General features: G+C 45.6%; 1 protein-coding gene across 1 annotated transcript in view; it reads right to left on the minus strand.

The window, feature by feature from the left end:
• The window catches only part of LOC115131014 (collagen alpha-1(XI) chain-like), a 256495-nt gene that overhangs the window by 66575 nt on the left and 173914 nt on the right, over positions 1 to 16006 (minus strand). Inside the window, exon 40 of the mRNA XM_065019254.1 lies at positions 3612 to 3665. Within this exon, the coding sequence (XP_064875326.1) occupies positions 3612 to 3665 (54 nt within the window). The remainder of the gene's footprint in view (positions 1 to 3611; positions 3666 to 16006) is intronic.

The following is a 16006-nucleotide window of genomic DNA, read 5'->3' on the forward strand; positions in this document are numbered from 1 at the left end:
CTGCAAGTCTCTTGGGGTATGTCTCTATAAGCTTGGCACATCCAGCTACTGGGTTTTTGCTGATTCTTCAAGGCAAAACTGCTCCAGCTCCTTCAAGTTGGATGGGTTCAGCTGATGTACAGCAATATTTAAGTCATAAAACAGATTCTCAATTGGATTGAGGTCTGGGTTTTGACTAGGCCATTCCAATACATTTAATGTTTCCCCTTAAACCACTCGAGTGTTGCTTTAGCAGTATGCTTAGGGTGATTGTCCTGCTGGAAGGTGAACCTCTGTCCCAGTCTCAAATCTCTGGAAGACTGAAACAGGTTTCCCTCAAGAACATGCCTGTATTTAGCACCATCCATCATTCCTTCAATTCTGACCAGTTTCCCTGCCAATGAAAAACATCCCCACAGCACGATGCTGCCACCACCTGTCACGTTCTGACCTTAGTTAATTTTTTATGTCTTTGTGTTAGGTTGGTCAGGGCATAAGTTGGGGTGGGTAGTCTATGTTCTTTTTTCTATGTCATATTTCTATGTGTTTGGCCTAGTATGGTTCTCAATCAGAGGCAGGTGTCGTTCGTTGTCTCTGATTGAGAATCATACTTAGGTAGCCTGTTTTCCTCATTTTGGTTGTGGGTGTTTAATTTCTGTTTAGTGTCTGTTCACCTGGCAGAACTGTTTATTTTTCTCTTCGTTGTTATTTTGTGTAGTGTTCAGTTTGTTCAATTAAAACATGACGAACACTTACCACGCTGCGTTTTGGTCCTCCTCTCCTTCCACCAACGAGAAGCATTACACCACCACCATGCTTCACTGTGGGGATGGTATTCTTGGGGTAATGGGATGTGTTGGTTTTGCATCAGACATAGTGTTTTCCAAAAAGCTCCATTTTATTCTCATCTGATTAGAGTACCTTCTTTCATATGTTTGGGGAGTCTCCCACATGCCTTTTGGCGAACACCAAACATGTTTGCTCATTTTTTAAGTGGTCCTATGGACAGATATTCCAATCTCCGTTTGTGGAGTTTTGCAGCTCCTTCAGGGTTATCTTTGGTCTGTGAGTTTTGGTGGGCGACCTTCTCTTGGCAGGTTTGCTGTGGTGCCATATTCTTTCCATTTTTTCCATTTTTTTATAACCTAACCTTGATCTGTACTTCTCCATGACTTTGTCCCTGACCTGTTTGGAGAGCTCCTTGGTCTTCATAGTGATGCTTGCTTGGTGGTGCCCCATGATTAGTGGTGTTGCAGACTCTGGGGTCTTTCAGAAAAGGTGACTATATACTGAGATCATGTGACACTTAGTTTGCACACAGGTGGACTTCTGAAAGTAATTGGTTGCACCATATTTTATTTAGGGGCTTCATAGCAAATGGGTGAGTACATATGCACGCACCAGTTTTCCGTTTATTTTTTTATTTTTATTTTTTAAACAAGTAATTTTTTTTATTTCACTTCACCAATTTTGACTATTTTGTGTATGTCCATTACATGGAATCCAAATAAAAATCAAGTTAAATGACAGGTTGTAAGGCAATAAAATAGGAAAAATGCCAAGGGGGATGAGTACTTTTGCAAGGCACTGTAATATATGTAAACATTATTACAGTGGCGTTGTTTAAAGTGGTGTTGTTTAAAGTGGCGTTGTTTAAAGTGGCATTGTTTAAAGTGGCATTGTTTAAAGTGGCTTTGTTTAAAGTGGCTTTGTTTAAAACCTCTTAGGGAAGCTGCGAAATGTCGCAGCTTGTTGTAAAAAATCGCGCAACATTTCAGCGCCCTGCTATTCATGCCAGGAATATAGTATATGCATATGATTAGTATGTGTGGATAGAAAACACTCAGACGTTTCTAAAACTGGTTCAATCACGGTTGTGACTATAACAGAACGTGCGTTTCATCGAAAAGTGCAGGAAAATCTGATCACTGAAAATGGAAAAAAATATCCATGCGCCACTTCCAGGAATTGTTAAAGGTGAACCGGATTAAATGAGGTTGAGGTTGCAGTACCTACAGCTTCCACACGATGTCTAGAGTCTTGTCATTTGCTTCGGCTTTGTTTCTTGGTCAAACCGAAACAAGGGAGCCGATTTCCTCCGGTCTCCGACAGGATATTTTGGTTGAGCAATATCCGGCCATGATTTCAAGACGTGAAGTTAAAGAATTTACATCGCCTAGTGATCAATTTTATCGCTTATTAACGTGTACTAATACCTAAAGTTGCATTACAAAAGTATTTCGAAGTGTTTTGTGAAAGTTTATCGGCAACTTTTTTAATGAAAAAAAATGACGTTACGTTAGAAAACGCTATTTTTTTCCGTTGTTCACACAGTATTCATAGATCGATATCTAGGCTATATATGGACCGATTTAATCGAAAAAAGACCCAAAATGATGTTTATGGGACATCTAGGAGTGCCAAGAAAGAAGCTCGTCAAAGGTAATGAATGTTTTATATTTTATTTATGCGTTTTGAGTAGCCCCGGCTATCGCAAAATCTGTCGTTAGGTGACGTTGCTGTATTTTGGGGGATACATGCTATCAGATAATAGCTTCTCATGCTTTTGCCGAAAAGCATTTTACAAATCTGACTTGGTGGATAGATTCACAACGAGTGTAGCTTTAATTCAGTACATTGTATGTGCATTTTAATGAAAGTTTGAGTTTTATCAACAACTATAGGTGGCGCACTTGAACATTTTCCGCTGATTGATGTTCCCGCCACGGAACCACGGCCCTAGAAAGTTAATTAGAAACAAGCAATTAGAAAACCAGGACCCCGAAGTTATCGCTGAAAATAGGTGGGATCCTGCCTGTCTATTCGTCAAGGGAAAAAACAGCCCTCTAGTGGTGGGAGTCATTATTACAGAATATTTTATATTTTATTTGTATTTATTTTTTATTTAACTAGGCAACTCAGTTAAGAACACATTCTTGATTACAATGACGGCCTACCCCGGCCAAACCCGGACGACGCTGGGCTGTGCACCGCTCTATGGGACTCCCAATCACAAACGGTTGTGATACAGCCTGGAATCGAACCAGGGTCTGTAAGTGACACCTCTAGTGCTGAGATGCAGTACCTTAGAACACTGCGCCACTTGGGAACTCGCATTTAGCAGACTCTTCTATCCAGATAGACTTACAGGAACAGGTTAAGTGCCTTGCTCAAGGGCACATTGACAGATTGTTCACCTTGTCTCCTCTTCAAACCATTGACCTTTCAGTTACTGGCCCAACGCTCTTAACCGCTAGGCTACTAGGACAAGGATCTTCATTGCATCCTGCTGTGAGACAATATTGATCCTAGACTAATGGCTACCTCCAAAAAAGAACCAAAACAACACAGTAAGAACAGCTTAGGCTGACGCACTGTGTTGTACTTCTATCATTGACAGTGGTATGGAACCATCCCCCTCAGTAACCCTGATATCTGAAGACCCTCTGACACCTGACGAAACATCCCCTTCACATTAACAACAGACAGGTATATACTTCACGTTAACAACAGACAGGTATATACTTCACATTAACAACAGACAGGTACTGTATATACTTCACATTAACAACAGACAGGTGGTGGTAGGTGACAGACAGGTGGTGGTAGGTGACAGACAGATGTTTACTTACCACGGGGCCTGATGGCCCCTGAGGTCCTTCTCCTCCCTTCAAACCAGCTGGACCCTGGAAGGAGAAGAGAAATGGATAATTAGAGTGATACAGTATGTCCAAAGAGAGACACCCGATAGACATTGTTTAATGTCCCTACAAGTCAGACAGATAGTCAGTATTGAGTGTGTCATGACGTTGGCCTGTGGGTAAGGTTTATGACCCCCCCCCATAAATACCTTTCTCCCTTCCCTCACTCTTGACTCTACATGAGGGACTCTTGAATAGCTTTTAGGAAACAGAGAGTCTGGGAACATCAAACAAGTGGGGGAAAGGAACAACATTTCAGTAATAGAACCAGTTGAAAATATGTGTTGGTACTTAATGAATAGGATGTCAGTTCGGTTGTCATCTGAGACATTATGACTGATGACAGGACGACCTAAACTGTATCTGGGAAAGTCTACACATTATAGTTATCAGATTCACATGGAATTGTTGTGCAATTATAAAATGATATAAAATGATTTGTGAAAAGATTAAATGTAATTTTAGCTTCCAAATTAGAAATTTGTGTTTTCATAAGGTTATGGCTCTGCTCAGTCAGTGGCCCACCTCTGTGAAGAGACATTGGTTATAAACTATTAAACACACCCTTCTCTCCGTCCACTATATAAAGCCATGACGAAAATGTAACCTTCTGTTCCGAGTACATTAGGACGACGGTCCGATGTTAGAAGGATTCAGATAATAACTAATGAACGAAGCCAACCTCAGCGTGAGCTTTGGTTGTGAATGGTATGAACTTTGAATTCTTATTCGCTACAGAAGTGATACGTCCTAGCCGTTGAGTTAGCAGCGGCGCTGTAAACGTGGGCTAGGAAAGGACGGACAGAGTATCCCATCTACCACAGAACGATGACACTACAACGTATCCCGTTCACCACCAGAGACACTCTTCAAAGGACAAAGGACTCTGTTGGGCAACACGGCCATCCATCTACCACCAACCTATTGAAGCGCAGCTCAGAGTAAATATTTATTGCATTTTCCTTTTCCAAATGGGTGGTAATTTAGAATGCATAATATTCTGTATTTATTACGATAGCATAGCTTCTCCCTTTGTTCTTCAGTCTTCCCGCTCTTTCACTCGAACCCAGCCCCTCTTCTTTGTGTAACCAGCTGTCATATCCGCTCCCTCCACTAGGAACGTTTTCCTTTATGACATAATTTGTAATCAAGGTATGTTTCATTCTGTGTATATGTAATTATGTGTGTATATGTAATTATATGTGTATATGTAATTCTGTGTGATTAGTATTTAGTAAATAAATAATTAAACCACATTTTTAATTGCTGATTCAACTTGTTAGCCATGGTTCGTGAACAAAACCAAGAATTTACAACTTTCAGATGAAACTGAAATAAGGTGACGATTAATATTGACTGCTATTGATATAAAAGATTACCAGGTCTTTAAAAGTTTATTCGGAAGATAACAGCTCTATAAATATTATTTTGTGGTGAACCGACTTTCAAGTTAATTACATTTACATGATTAGCTCAATCAGGTAATATTAATGACAGAGAAAGGATTTTATAGAATAGCATGTCATATCACTTAATCCGGCATAGCCAAAGACACGACAAGTGGTACAACTCCTGTCTCAGTCAGACAGTCAGTCAGTATTGAGGGGTATAACTCCTGTCTCAGTCAGTCAGTATTGAGTGGTATAACTCCTGTCCCAGTCAGACAGTCAGTCAGTATTGAGGGGTATAACTCCTGTCCCAGTCAGACAGTCAGTCAGTATTGAGGGGTATAACTCCTGTCCCAGTCAGTCAGTCAGACAGTATTGAGGGGTATAACTCCTGTCCCCGTCAGTCAGTATTGAGGGGTATAACTCCTGTCCCAGTCAGTCAGTATTGAGGGGTATAACTCCTGTCCCAGTCAGTCAGTATTGAGGGGTATAACTCCTGTCCCAGTCAGTCAGTATTGAGGGGTATAACTCCTGTCCCAGTCAGTCAGTATTGAGGGGTATAACTCCTGTCCCAGTCAGTCAGTATTGAGGGGTATAACTCCTGTCCCATTCAGACAGTCAGTATTGAGGGGTACAACTCCTGTCCCAGTCGGTCAGTATTGAGGGGTATAACTCCTGTCCCAGTCAGTCAGTATTGAGGGGTATAACTCCTGTCCCAGTCAGTCAGTATTGAGGGGTATAACTCCTGTCCCAGTCAGACAGTATTGAGGGGTATAACTCCTGTCCTAGTCAGACAGTATTGAGGGGTATAACTCCTGTCCCAGTCAGTCAGTATTGAGGGGTATAACTCCTGTCCCAGTCAGACAGTATTGAGGGGTATAACTCCTGTCCCAGTCAGTCAGTATTGAGGGGTATAACTCCTGTCCCATTCAGACAGTCAGTCAGTATTGAGCGGTATAACTCCTGTCCCAGTCAGACAGTAAGTCAGACAGTATTGAGGGGTATAACTCCTGTCCCAGTCAGTCAGTATTGAGGGGTATAACTCCTGTCCCACCCATTCAGACAGTCAGTCAGTATTGAGGGGTATAACTCCTGTCCCAGTCAGTCAGTATTGAGGGGTATAACTCCTGTCCCAGTCAGACAGTATTGAGGGGTATAACTCCTGTCCCAGTCAGACAGTATTGAGGGGTATAACTCCTGTCCCAGTCATTCAGTATTGAGGGGTATAACTCCTGTCCCAGTCAGTCAGTCAGACAGTATTGAGGGGTATAACTCCTGTCCCCGTCAGTCAGTATTGAGGGGTATAACTCCTGTCCCAGTCAGTCAGTATTGAGGGGTATAACTCCTGTCCCAGTCAGTCAGTATTGAGGGGTATAACTCCTGTCCCAGTCAGTCAGTATTGAGGGGTATAACTCCTGTCCCAGTCAGTCAGTATTGAGGGGTATAACTCCTGTCCCATTCAGACAGTCAGTATTGAGGGGTATAACTCCTGTCCCATTCAGACAGTCAGTATTGAGGGGTATCTCCTGTCCCATTCAGACAGTCAGTATTGAGGGGTACAACTCCTGTCCCAGTCAGTCAGTATTGAGGGGTATAACTCCTGTCCCAGTCAGTCAGTATTGAGGGGTATAACTCCTTTCCCAGTCAGTCAGTATTGAGGGGTATAACTCCTGTCCCAGTCAGACAGTATTGAGGGGTATAACTCCTGTCCCAGTCAGTCAGTATTGAGGGGTATAACTCCTGTCCCAGTCAGACAGTATTGAGGGGTATAACTCCTGTCCTAGTCAGACAGTATTGAGGGGTATAACTCCTGTCCCAGTCAGTCAGTATTGAGGGGTATAACTCCTGTCCCAGTCAGACAGTATTGAGGGGTATAACTCCTGTCCCAGTCAGTCAGTATTGAGGGGTATAACTCCTGTCCCATTCAGACAGTCAGTCAGTATTGAGCGGTATAACTCTTGTCCCAGTCAGACAGTCAGTCAGACAGTATTGAGGGGTATAACTCCTGTCCCAGTCAGTCAGTATTGAGGGGTATAACTCCTGTCCCACCCATTCAGACAGTCAGTCAGTATTGAGGGGTATAACTCCTGTCCCAGTCAGTCAGTATTGAGGGGTATAACTCCTGTCCCAGTCAGTCAGTATTGAGGGGTATAACTCCTGTCCCAGTCAGACAGTATTGAGGGGTATAACTCCTGTCCTAGTCAGACAGTATTGAGGGGTATAACTCCTGTCCCAGTCAGTCAGTATTGAGGGGTATAACTCCTGTCCCAGTCAGACAGTATTGAGGGGTATAACTCCTGTCCCAGTCAGTCAGTATTGAGGGGTATAACTCCTGTCCCATTCAGACAGTCAGTCAGTATTGAGCGGTATAACTCCTGTCCCAGTCAGACAGTAAGTCAGACAGTATTGAGGGGTATAACTCCTGTCCCAGTCAGTCAGTATTGAGGGGTATAACTCCTGTCCCACCCATTCAGACAGTCAGTCAGTATTGAGGGGTATAACTCCTGTCCCAGTCAGTCAGTATTGAGGGGTATAACTCCTGTCCCAGTCAGACAGTATTGAGGGGTATAACTCCTGTCCCAGTCAGACAGTATTGAGGGGTATAACTCCTGTCCCAGTCATTCAGTATTGAGGGGTATAACTCCTGTCCCAGTCAGTCAGTCAGACAGTATTGAGGGGTATAACTCCTGTCCCCGTCAGTCAGTATTGAGGGGTATAACTCCTGTCCCAGTCAGTCAGTATTGAGGGGTATAACTCCTGTCCCAGTCAGTCAGTTTTGAGGGGTATAACTCCTGTCCCAGTCAGTCAGTATTGAGGGGTATAACTCCTGTCCCAGTCAGTCAGTATTGAGGGGTATAACTCCTGTCCCATTCAGACAGTCAGTATTGAGGGGTATAACTCCTGTCCCATTCAGACAGTCAGTATTGAGGGGTATAACTCCTGTCCCATTCAGACAGTCAGTATTGAGGGGTACAACTCCTGTCCCAGTCAGTCAGTATTGAGGGGTATAACTCCTGTCCCAGTCAGTCAGTATTGAGGGGTATAACTCCTTTCCCAGTCAGTCAGTATTGAGGGGTATAACTCCTGTCCCAGTCAGACAGTATTGAGGGGTATAACTCCTGTCCCAGTCAGTCAGTATTGAGGGGTATAACTCCTGTCCCAGTCAGACAGTATTGAGGGGTATAACTCCTGTCCTAGTCAGACAGTATTGAGGGGTATAACTCCTGTCCCAGTCAGTCAGTATTGAGGGGTATAACTCCTGTCCCAGTCAGACAGTATTGAGGGGTATAACTCCTGTCCCAGTCAGTCAGTATTGAGGGGTATAACTCCTGTCCCATTCAGACAGTCAGTCAGTATTGAGCGGTATAACTCCTGTCCCAGTCAGACAGTCAGTCAGACAGTATTGAGGGGTATAACTCCTGTCCCAGTCAGTCAGTATTGAGGGGTATAACTCCTGTCCCACCCATTCAGACAGTCAGTCAGTATTGAGGGGTATAACTCCTGTCCCAGTCAGTCAGTATTGAGGGGTATAACTCCTGTCCCAGTCATACAGTTTTGAGGGGTATAACTCCTGTCCCAGTCAGACAGTGTAAAGTGTCACCATGGTTTGTCAGTCACATAAGTTTCTGAGCGTCATTGATCTGAATGGGACAAAAGGTGTGTGTAGGTGTGTGTAGGTGTGTGTAGGTATGTGTAGGTGTGTGTAGGTGTGTGTATGTATGTGTAGGTGTGTGTAGGTGTGTGTAGGTGTGTGTAGGTATGTGTAGGTGTGTGTAGGTGTGTGTAGGTGTTTGTAGGTGTTTGTAGATGTGTGTTGGTGTGTGTAGGTGTGTGTAGGTGCGTGTAGGTATGTGTAGGTGTGTGTAGGTGTGTGTAGGTGTGTTTAGGTGTGTGTAGGTGTGTGTAGGTGTGTGTAGGTGTGTGTAGGTATGTGTAGGTGTGTGTAGGTGTTTGTAGGTGTGTGTAGGTGTGTAGGTGTGTGTAGGTGCTTGTAGGTGTGTGTAGGTGTGTGTAGGTGCTTGTAGGTGTGTGTAGGTATGTGTAGGTGTTTGTAGTTGTGTGTAGGTATGTGTAGGTGTTTGTAGGTGTGTGTAGGTGTGTGTAGGTGGTTGTAGGTGTGTGTAGGTGTGTGTAGGTGCTTGTAGGTGTGTGTAGGTATGTGTAGGTGTTTGTAGGTGTGTGTAGGTGTCTGTAGGTGTGTAGGTGTGTGTAGGTGCTTGTAGGTGTGTGTAGGTGTGTGTAGGTGCTTGTAGGTGTGTGTAGGTGTGTGTAGGTGCGTGTAGGTATGTGTAGGTGTGTGTAGGTATGTGTAGGTATGTGTAGGTGTGTGTAGGTGCTTGTAGGTGTGTGTAGGTGTGTGTAGGTGCTTGTAGGTGTGTGTAGGTGTGTGTAGGTGCGTGTAGGTATGTGTAGGTGTGTGTAGGTATGTGTAGGTGTGTGTAGGTGTTTGTAGGTGTGTGTAGGTGCTTGTAGGTGCTTGTAGGTGCTTGTAGGTGTGTGTAGGTGTGTGTAGGTATGTGTAGGTGTGTGTAGGTGTGTGTTGGTGTGTGTAGGTGTGTGTAGGTGTTAGTAGATGTGTGTTGGTGTGTGTAGGTGTGTGTAGGTATGTGTAGGTGTGTGTAGGTGTGTGTAGGTGTTTGTAGGTGTGTGTAGGTGTGTGTAGGTGTGTGTAGGTGTGTGTAGGTGTGTGTACGTGCATGTAGGTGCGTGTAGGTGCGTGTAGGTGCGTGTAGGTGTGTGTCGAGAGCGAGGTTGCATTTTCTTCCTACTCTACCAGGACAAGTAGTTATTTTTCCCTCGGGCACTTTCTCATCAAAAGCACAATAAAACAGAAGTTCTGAAATAAAAGTGTGTGCATGTGTAACCTCCAGTGTGTGTGTGTGGGATTGCTGATTGGCTCCCTAAGGCTCAGCAACACACATGGCAGCATTCAGTAATTAGTCTTGGGGCGTTGCAGTGAGAGACTAAATGACAACCATGGGTAGCTTCTCGCCTGCTGAGATTGACCTTGGCTCCGTGTGGAACAGTGGCTCGATAATATAGTAAATAATGCATACAACAAAACAAAGAACATTTCCTCCAAAAGTGCTTGTGGGAAAAAGAAATGGGTCCTAGAGGCGGCCTTGTCCCAAATCGCACCCTATTCCCAATCTAGTGCACTTCTTTTGACCAGAACTTACAGGGAATAGCCATTTGGGACACAGCCCAAAGTCTTTGGGTTGAAACAGGAGTTTGATCCAGAGCTATTGTACACAATTATTCTATTTCTCTTCAACACCACACCTGGCCTTTCAGCCTATCAGTACCTGCTAGAGAACATTACCGGGTGGCTCGTTCAGCATATCAGTACCTGCTAGAGAACGTTACTGGGTGTCTCTTTCAGCCTATCAGTACCTGCTAGAGAACGTTACTGGGCGTCTCCTTTAGCCTATCAGTACCTGCTAGAGAACGTTACTGGGCGTCTCTTTCAGCCTATCAGTACCTGCTAGAGAACGTTACTGGGCGTCTCCTTTAGCATATCAGTACCTGCTAGAGAACGTTACTGGGGGTCTCTTTCAGCCTATCAGTACCTGCTAGAGAACGTTACTGGGCGTCTCCTTTAGCATATCAGTACCTGCTAGAGAACGTTACTGGGGGTCTCTTTCAGCCTATCAGTACCTGCTAGAGAACGTTACTGGGCGTCTCCTTTAGCCTATCAGTACCTGCTAGAGAACGTTACTGGGCGTCTCCTTTAGCATATCAGTACCTGCTAGAGAACGTTACTGGGGTCTCTTTCAGCCTATCAGTACCTGCTAGAGAACGTTACTGGGCGTCTCCTTTAGCATATCAGTACCTGCTAGAGAACGTTACTGGGGTCTCCTTTAGCATATCAGTACCTGCTAGAGAACGTTACTGGGGGTCTCTTTCAGCCTATCAGTACCTGCTAGAGAACGTTACTGGGCGTCTCCTTTAGCATATCAGTACCTGCTAGAGAACGTTACTGGGGTCTCCTTTAGCATATCAGTACCTGCTAGAGAACGTTACTGGGCGTCTCCTTTAGCCTATCAGTACCTGCTAGAGAACGTTACTGGGCGTCTCCTTTAGCCTATCAGTACCTGCTAGAGAACGTTACTGGGCGTCTCCTTTAGCATATCAGTACCTGCTAGAGAACGTTACTGGGGGTCTCTTTCAGCCTATCAGTACCTGCTAGAGAACGTTACTGGGCGTCTCCTTTAGCATATCAGTACCTGCTAGAGAACGTTACTGGGCGTCTCCTTTAGCCTATCAGTACCTGCTAGAGAACGTTACTGGGCGTCTCCTTTAGCCTATCAGTACCTGCTAGAGAGAACGCGTTACTGGGCGTCTCCTTTAGCATATCAGTACCTGCTAGAGAACGTTACTGGGGGTCTCTTTCAGCCTATCAGTACCTGCTAGAGAACGTTACTGGGCGTCTCCTTTAGCATATCAGTACCTGCTAGAGAACGTTACTGGGGGTCTCTTTCAGCCTATCAGTACCTGCTAGAGAACGTTACTGGGCGTCTCCTTTAGCATATCAGTACCTGCTAGAGAACGTTACTGGGGTCTCCTTTAGCATATCAGTACCTGCTAGAGAACGTTACTGGGCGTCTCCTTTAGCATATCAGTACCTGCTAGAGAACGTTACTGGGCGTCTCCTTTAGCCTATCAGTACCTGCTAGAGAACGTTACTGGGCGTCTCCTTTAGCATATCAGTACCTGCTAGAGAACGTTACTGGGCGTCTCCTTTAGCATATCAGTACCTGCTAGAGAACGTTACTGGGGGTCTCCTTTAGCCTATCAGTACCTGCTAGAGAACGTTACTGGGCGTCTCCTTTAGCATATCAGTACCTGCTAGAGAACGTTACTGGGCGTCTCCTTTAGCCTATCAGTACCTGCTAGAGAACGTTACTGGGCGTCTCCTTTAGCATATCAGTACCTGCTAGAGAACGTTACTGGGCGTCTCCTTTAGCATATCAGTACCTGCTAGAGAACGTTACTGGGGGTCTCCTTTAGCCTATCAGTACCTGCTAGAGAACGTTACTGGGCGTCTCCTTTAGCATATCAGTACCTGCTAGAGAACGTTACTGGGGGTCTCCTTTAGCCTATCAGTACCTGCTAGAGAACGTTACTGGGCGTCTCCTTTAGCATATCAGTACCTGCTAGAGAACGTTACTGGGGGTCTCCTTTAGCATATCAGTACCTGCTAGAGAACATTACTGGGCGTCTCCTTTAGCATATCAGTACCTGCTAGAGAACGTTACTGGGGGTCTCTTTCAGCCTATCAGTACCTGCTAGAGAACGTTACTGGGCGTCTCCTTTAGCATATCAGTACCTGCTAGAGAACGTTACTGGGGTCTCCTTTAGCCTATCAGTACCTGCTAGAGAACGTTACTGGGCGTCTCCTTTAGCATATCAGTACCTGCTAGAGAAAGTTACTGGGGTCTCCTTTAGCCTATCAGTACCTGCTAGAGAACGTTACTGGGGGTCTCTTTCAGCCTATCAGTACCTGCTAGAGAACGTTACTGGGCGTCTCCTTTAGCATATCAGTACCTGCTAGAGAACGTTACTGGGGGTCTCTTTCAGCCTATCAGTACCTGCTAGAGAACGTTACTGGGCGTCTCCTTTAGCCTATCAGTACCTGCTAGAGAACGTTACTGGGCGTCTCCTTTAGCATATCAGTACCTGCTAGAGAATGTTACTGGGCGTCTCCTTTAGCATATCAGTACCTGCTAGAGAACGTTATTGGGGGTCTCCTTTAGCCTATCAGTACCTGCTAGAGAACGTTACTGGGCGTCTCCTTTAGCCTATCAGTACCTGCTAGAGAACGTTACTGGGGGTCTCTTTCAGCCTATCAGTACCTGCTAGAGAACGTTACTGGGGGTCTCCTTTAGCATATCAGTACCTGCTAGAGAACGTTACTGGGCGTCTCCTTTAGCATATCAGTACCTGCTAGAGAACGTTACTGGGGTCTCCTTTAGCATATCAGTACCTGCTAGAGAACGTTACTGGGCGTCTCCTTTAGCATATCAGTACCTGCTAGAGAACGTTACTGGGGGTCTCCTTTAGCATATCAGTACCTGCTAGAGAACGTTACTGGGGTCTCCTTTAGCCTATCAGTACCTGCTAGAGAACGTTACTGGGCGTCTCCTTTAGCATATCAGTACCTGCTAGAGAACGTTACTGGGGGTCTCTTTCAGCCTATCAGTACCTGCTAGAGAAGGTTACTGGGGGTCTCTTTCAGCCTATCAGTACCTGCTAGAGAACGTTACCGGGTGGCTCTTTCAGCCTATCAGTACCTGCTAGAGAACGTTACCGGGGGTCTCTTTCAGCCTATCAGTACCTGCTAGAGAACGTTACTGGGCGTCTCCTTTAGCATATCAGTACCTGCTAGAGAACGTTACCGGGTGGCTCTTTCAGCCTATCAGTACCTGCTAGAGAACGTTACCGGGGGTCTCTTTCAGCCTATCAGTACCTGCTAGAGAACGTTACTGGGCGTCTCCTTTAGCCTATCAGTACCTGCTAGAGAACGTTACTGGGCGTCTCCTTTAGCATATCAGTACCTGCTAGAGAACGTTACTGGGGGTCTCTTTCAGCCTATCAGTACCTGCTAGAGAACGTTACTGGGCGTCTCCTTTAGCATATCAGTACCTGCTAGAGAACGTTACTGGGCGTCTCCTTTAGCCTATCAGTACCTGCTAGAGAACGTTACTGGGCGTCTCCTTTAGCATATCAGTACCTGCTAGGGAACGTTACTGGGCGTCTCCTTTAGCCTATCAGTACCTGCTAGAGAACGTTACTGGGGGTCTCTTTCAGCCTATCAGTACCTGCTAGAGAACGTTACTGGGCGTCTCCTTTAGCATATCAGTACCTGCTAGGGAACGTTACTGGGCGTCTCCTTTAGCCTATCAGTACCTGCTAGAGAACGTTACTGGGGGTCTCTTTCAGCCTATCAGTACCTGCTAGAGAACGTTACTGGGCGTCTCCTTTAGCATATCAGTACCTGCTAGAGAACGTTACTGGGCGTCTCCTTTAGCATATCAGTACCTGCTGGAGAACGTTACTGGGCGTCTCCTTTAGCCTATCAGTACCTGCTAGAGAACGTTACTGGGGGTCTCTTTCAGCCTATCAGTACCTGCTAGAGAACGTTACTGGGGGTCTCCTTTAGCCTATCAGTACCTGCTAGAGAACGTTACCGGGCGTCTCCTTTAGCATATCAGTACCTGCTAGAGAACGTTACTGGGGGTCTCCTTTAGCATATCAGTACCTGCTAGAGAACGTTACTGGGCGTCTCCTTTAGCATATCAGTACCTGCTAGGGAACGTTACTGGGGGTCTCTTTCAGCCTATCAGTACCTGCTAGAGAACGTTACTGGGCGTCTCCTTTAGCATATCAGTACCTGCTAGAGAACGTTACTGGGCGTCTCCTTTAGCCTATCAGTACCTGCTAGAGAACGTTACTGGGGGTCTCCTTTAGCATATCAGTACCTGCTAGAGAACGTTACTGGGCGTCTCCTTTAGCATATCAGTACCTGCTAGAGAACGTTACTGGGCGTCTCCTTTAGCATATCAGTACCTGCTAGAGAACGTTACTGGACGTCTCCTTTAGCCTTTCAGTACCTGCTAGAGAACGTTACTGGGGGTCTCCTTTAGCATATCAGTACCTGCTAGAGAACGTTACTGGGCGTCTCCTTTAGCCTATCAGTACCTGCTAGAGAACGTTACTGGGCGTCTCCTTTAGCATATCAGTACCTGCTAGAGAACGTTACTGGGCGTCTCCTTTAGCATATAAGTACCTGCTAGAGAACGTTACCGGGTGGCTCTTTCAGCCTATCAGTACCTGCTAGAGAACGTTGCTGGGCGTCTCCTTTAGCCTATCAGTACCTGCTAGAGAACGTTACTGGGGGTCTCCTTTAGCCTATCAGTACCTGCTAGAGAACGTTACTGGGGGTCTCTTTCAGCCTATCAGTACCTGCTAGAGAACGTTACTGGGCGTCTCCTTTAGCATATCAGTACCTGCTAGAGAACGTTACTGGGGGTCTCTTTCAGCCTATCAGTACCTCCTAGAGAACGTTACTGGGCGTCTCCTTTAGCATATCAGTACCTGCTAGAGAACGTTACTGGGCGTCTCCTTTAGCATATCAGTACCTGCTAGAGAACGTTACTGGGGGTCTCCTTTAGCCTATCAGTACCTGCTAGAGAACGTTACTGGGGGTCTCCTTTAGCATATCAGTACCTGCTAGAGAACGTTACTGGGCGTCTCCTTTAGCATATCAGTACCTGCTAGAGAACGTTACTGGGCGTCTCTTTCAGCCTATCAGTACCTGCTAGAGAATGTTACTGGGGGTCTCTTTCAGCCTATCAGTACCTGCTAGAGAACGTTACTGGGCGTTTCCTTTAGCATATCAGTACCTGCTAGAGAACGTTACTGGGAGTCTCCTTTAGCATATCAGTACCTGCTAGAGAACGTTACTGGGCGTCTCCTTTAGCCTATCAGTACCTGCTAGAGAACGTTACTGGGGGTCTCCTTTAGCCTATCAGTACCTGCTAGAGAACGTTACTGGGCGTCTCCTTTAGCATATCAGTACCTGCTAGAGAACGTTACTGGGGGTCTCCTTTAGCATATCAGTACCTGCTAGAGAACGTTACTGGGCGTCTCCTTTAGCATATCAGTACCTGCTAGAGAACGTTACTGGGCGTCTCCTTTAGCCTATCAGTACCTGCTAGAGAACGTTACTGGGCGTCTCCTTTAGCATATCAGTACCTGCTAGAGAACGTTACCGGGGGTCTCTTTCAGCCTATCAGTACCTGCTAGAGAACGTTACTGGGCGTCTCCTTTAGCATATCAGTACCTGCTAGAGAACGTTACTGGGCGTCTCCTTTAGCCTATCAGTACCTGCTAGAGAACGTTACTGGGCGTCTCCTTTAGCATATCAGTACCTGC

Source organism: Oncorhynchus nerka, linkage group LG6, assembly GCF_034236695.1.
Source record: "Oncorhynchus nerka isolate Pitt River linkage group LG6, Oner_Uvic_2.0, whole genome shotgun sequence".
Lineage (NCBI taxonomy): Eukaryota > Metazoa > Chordata > Actinopteri > Salmoniformes > Salmonidae > Oncorhynchus > Oncorhynchus nerka.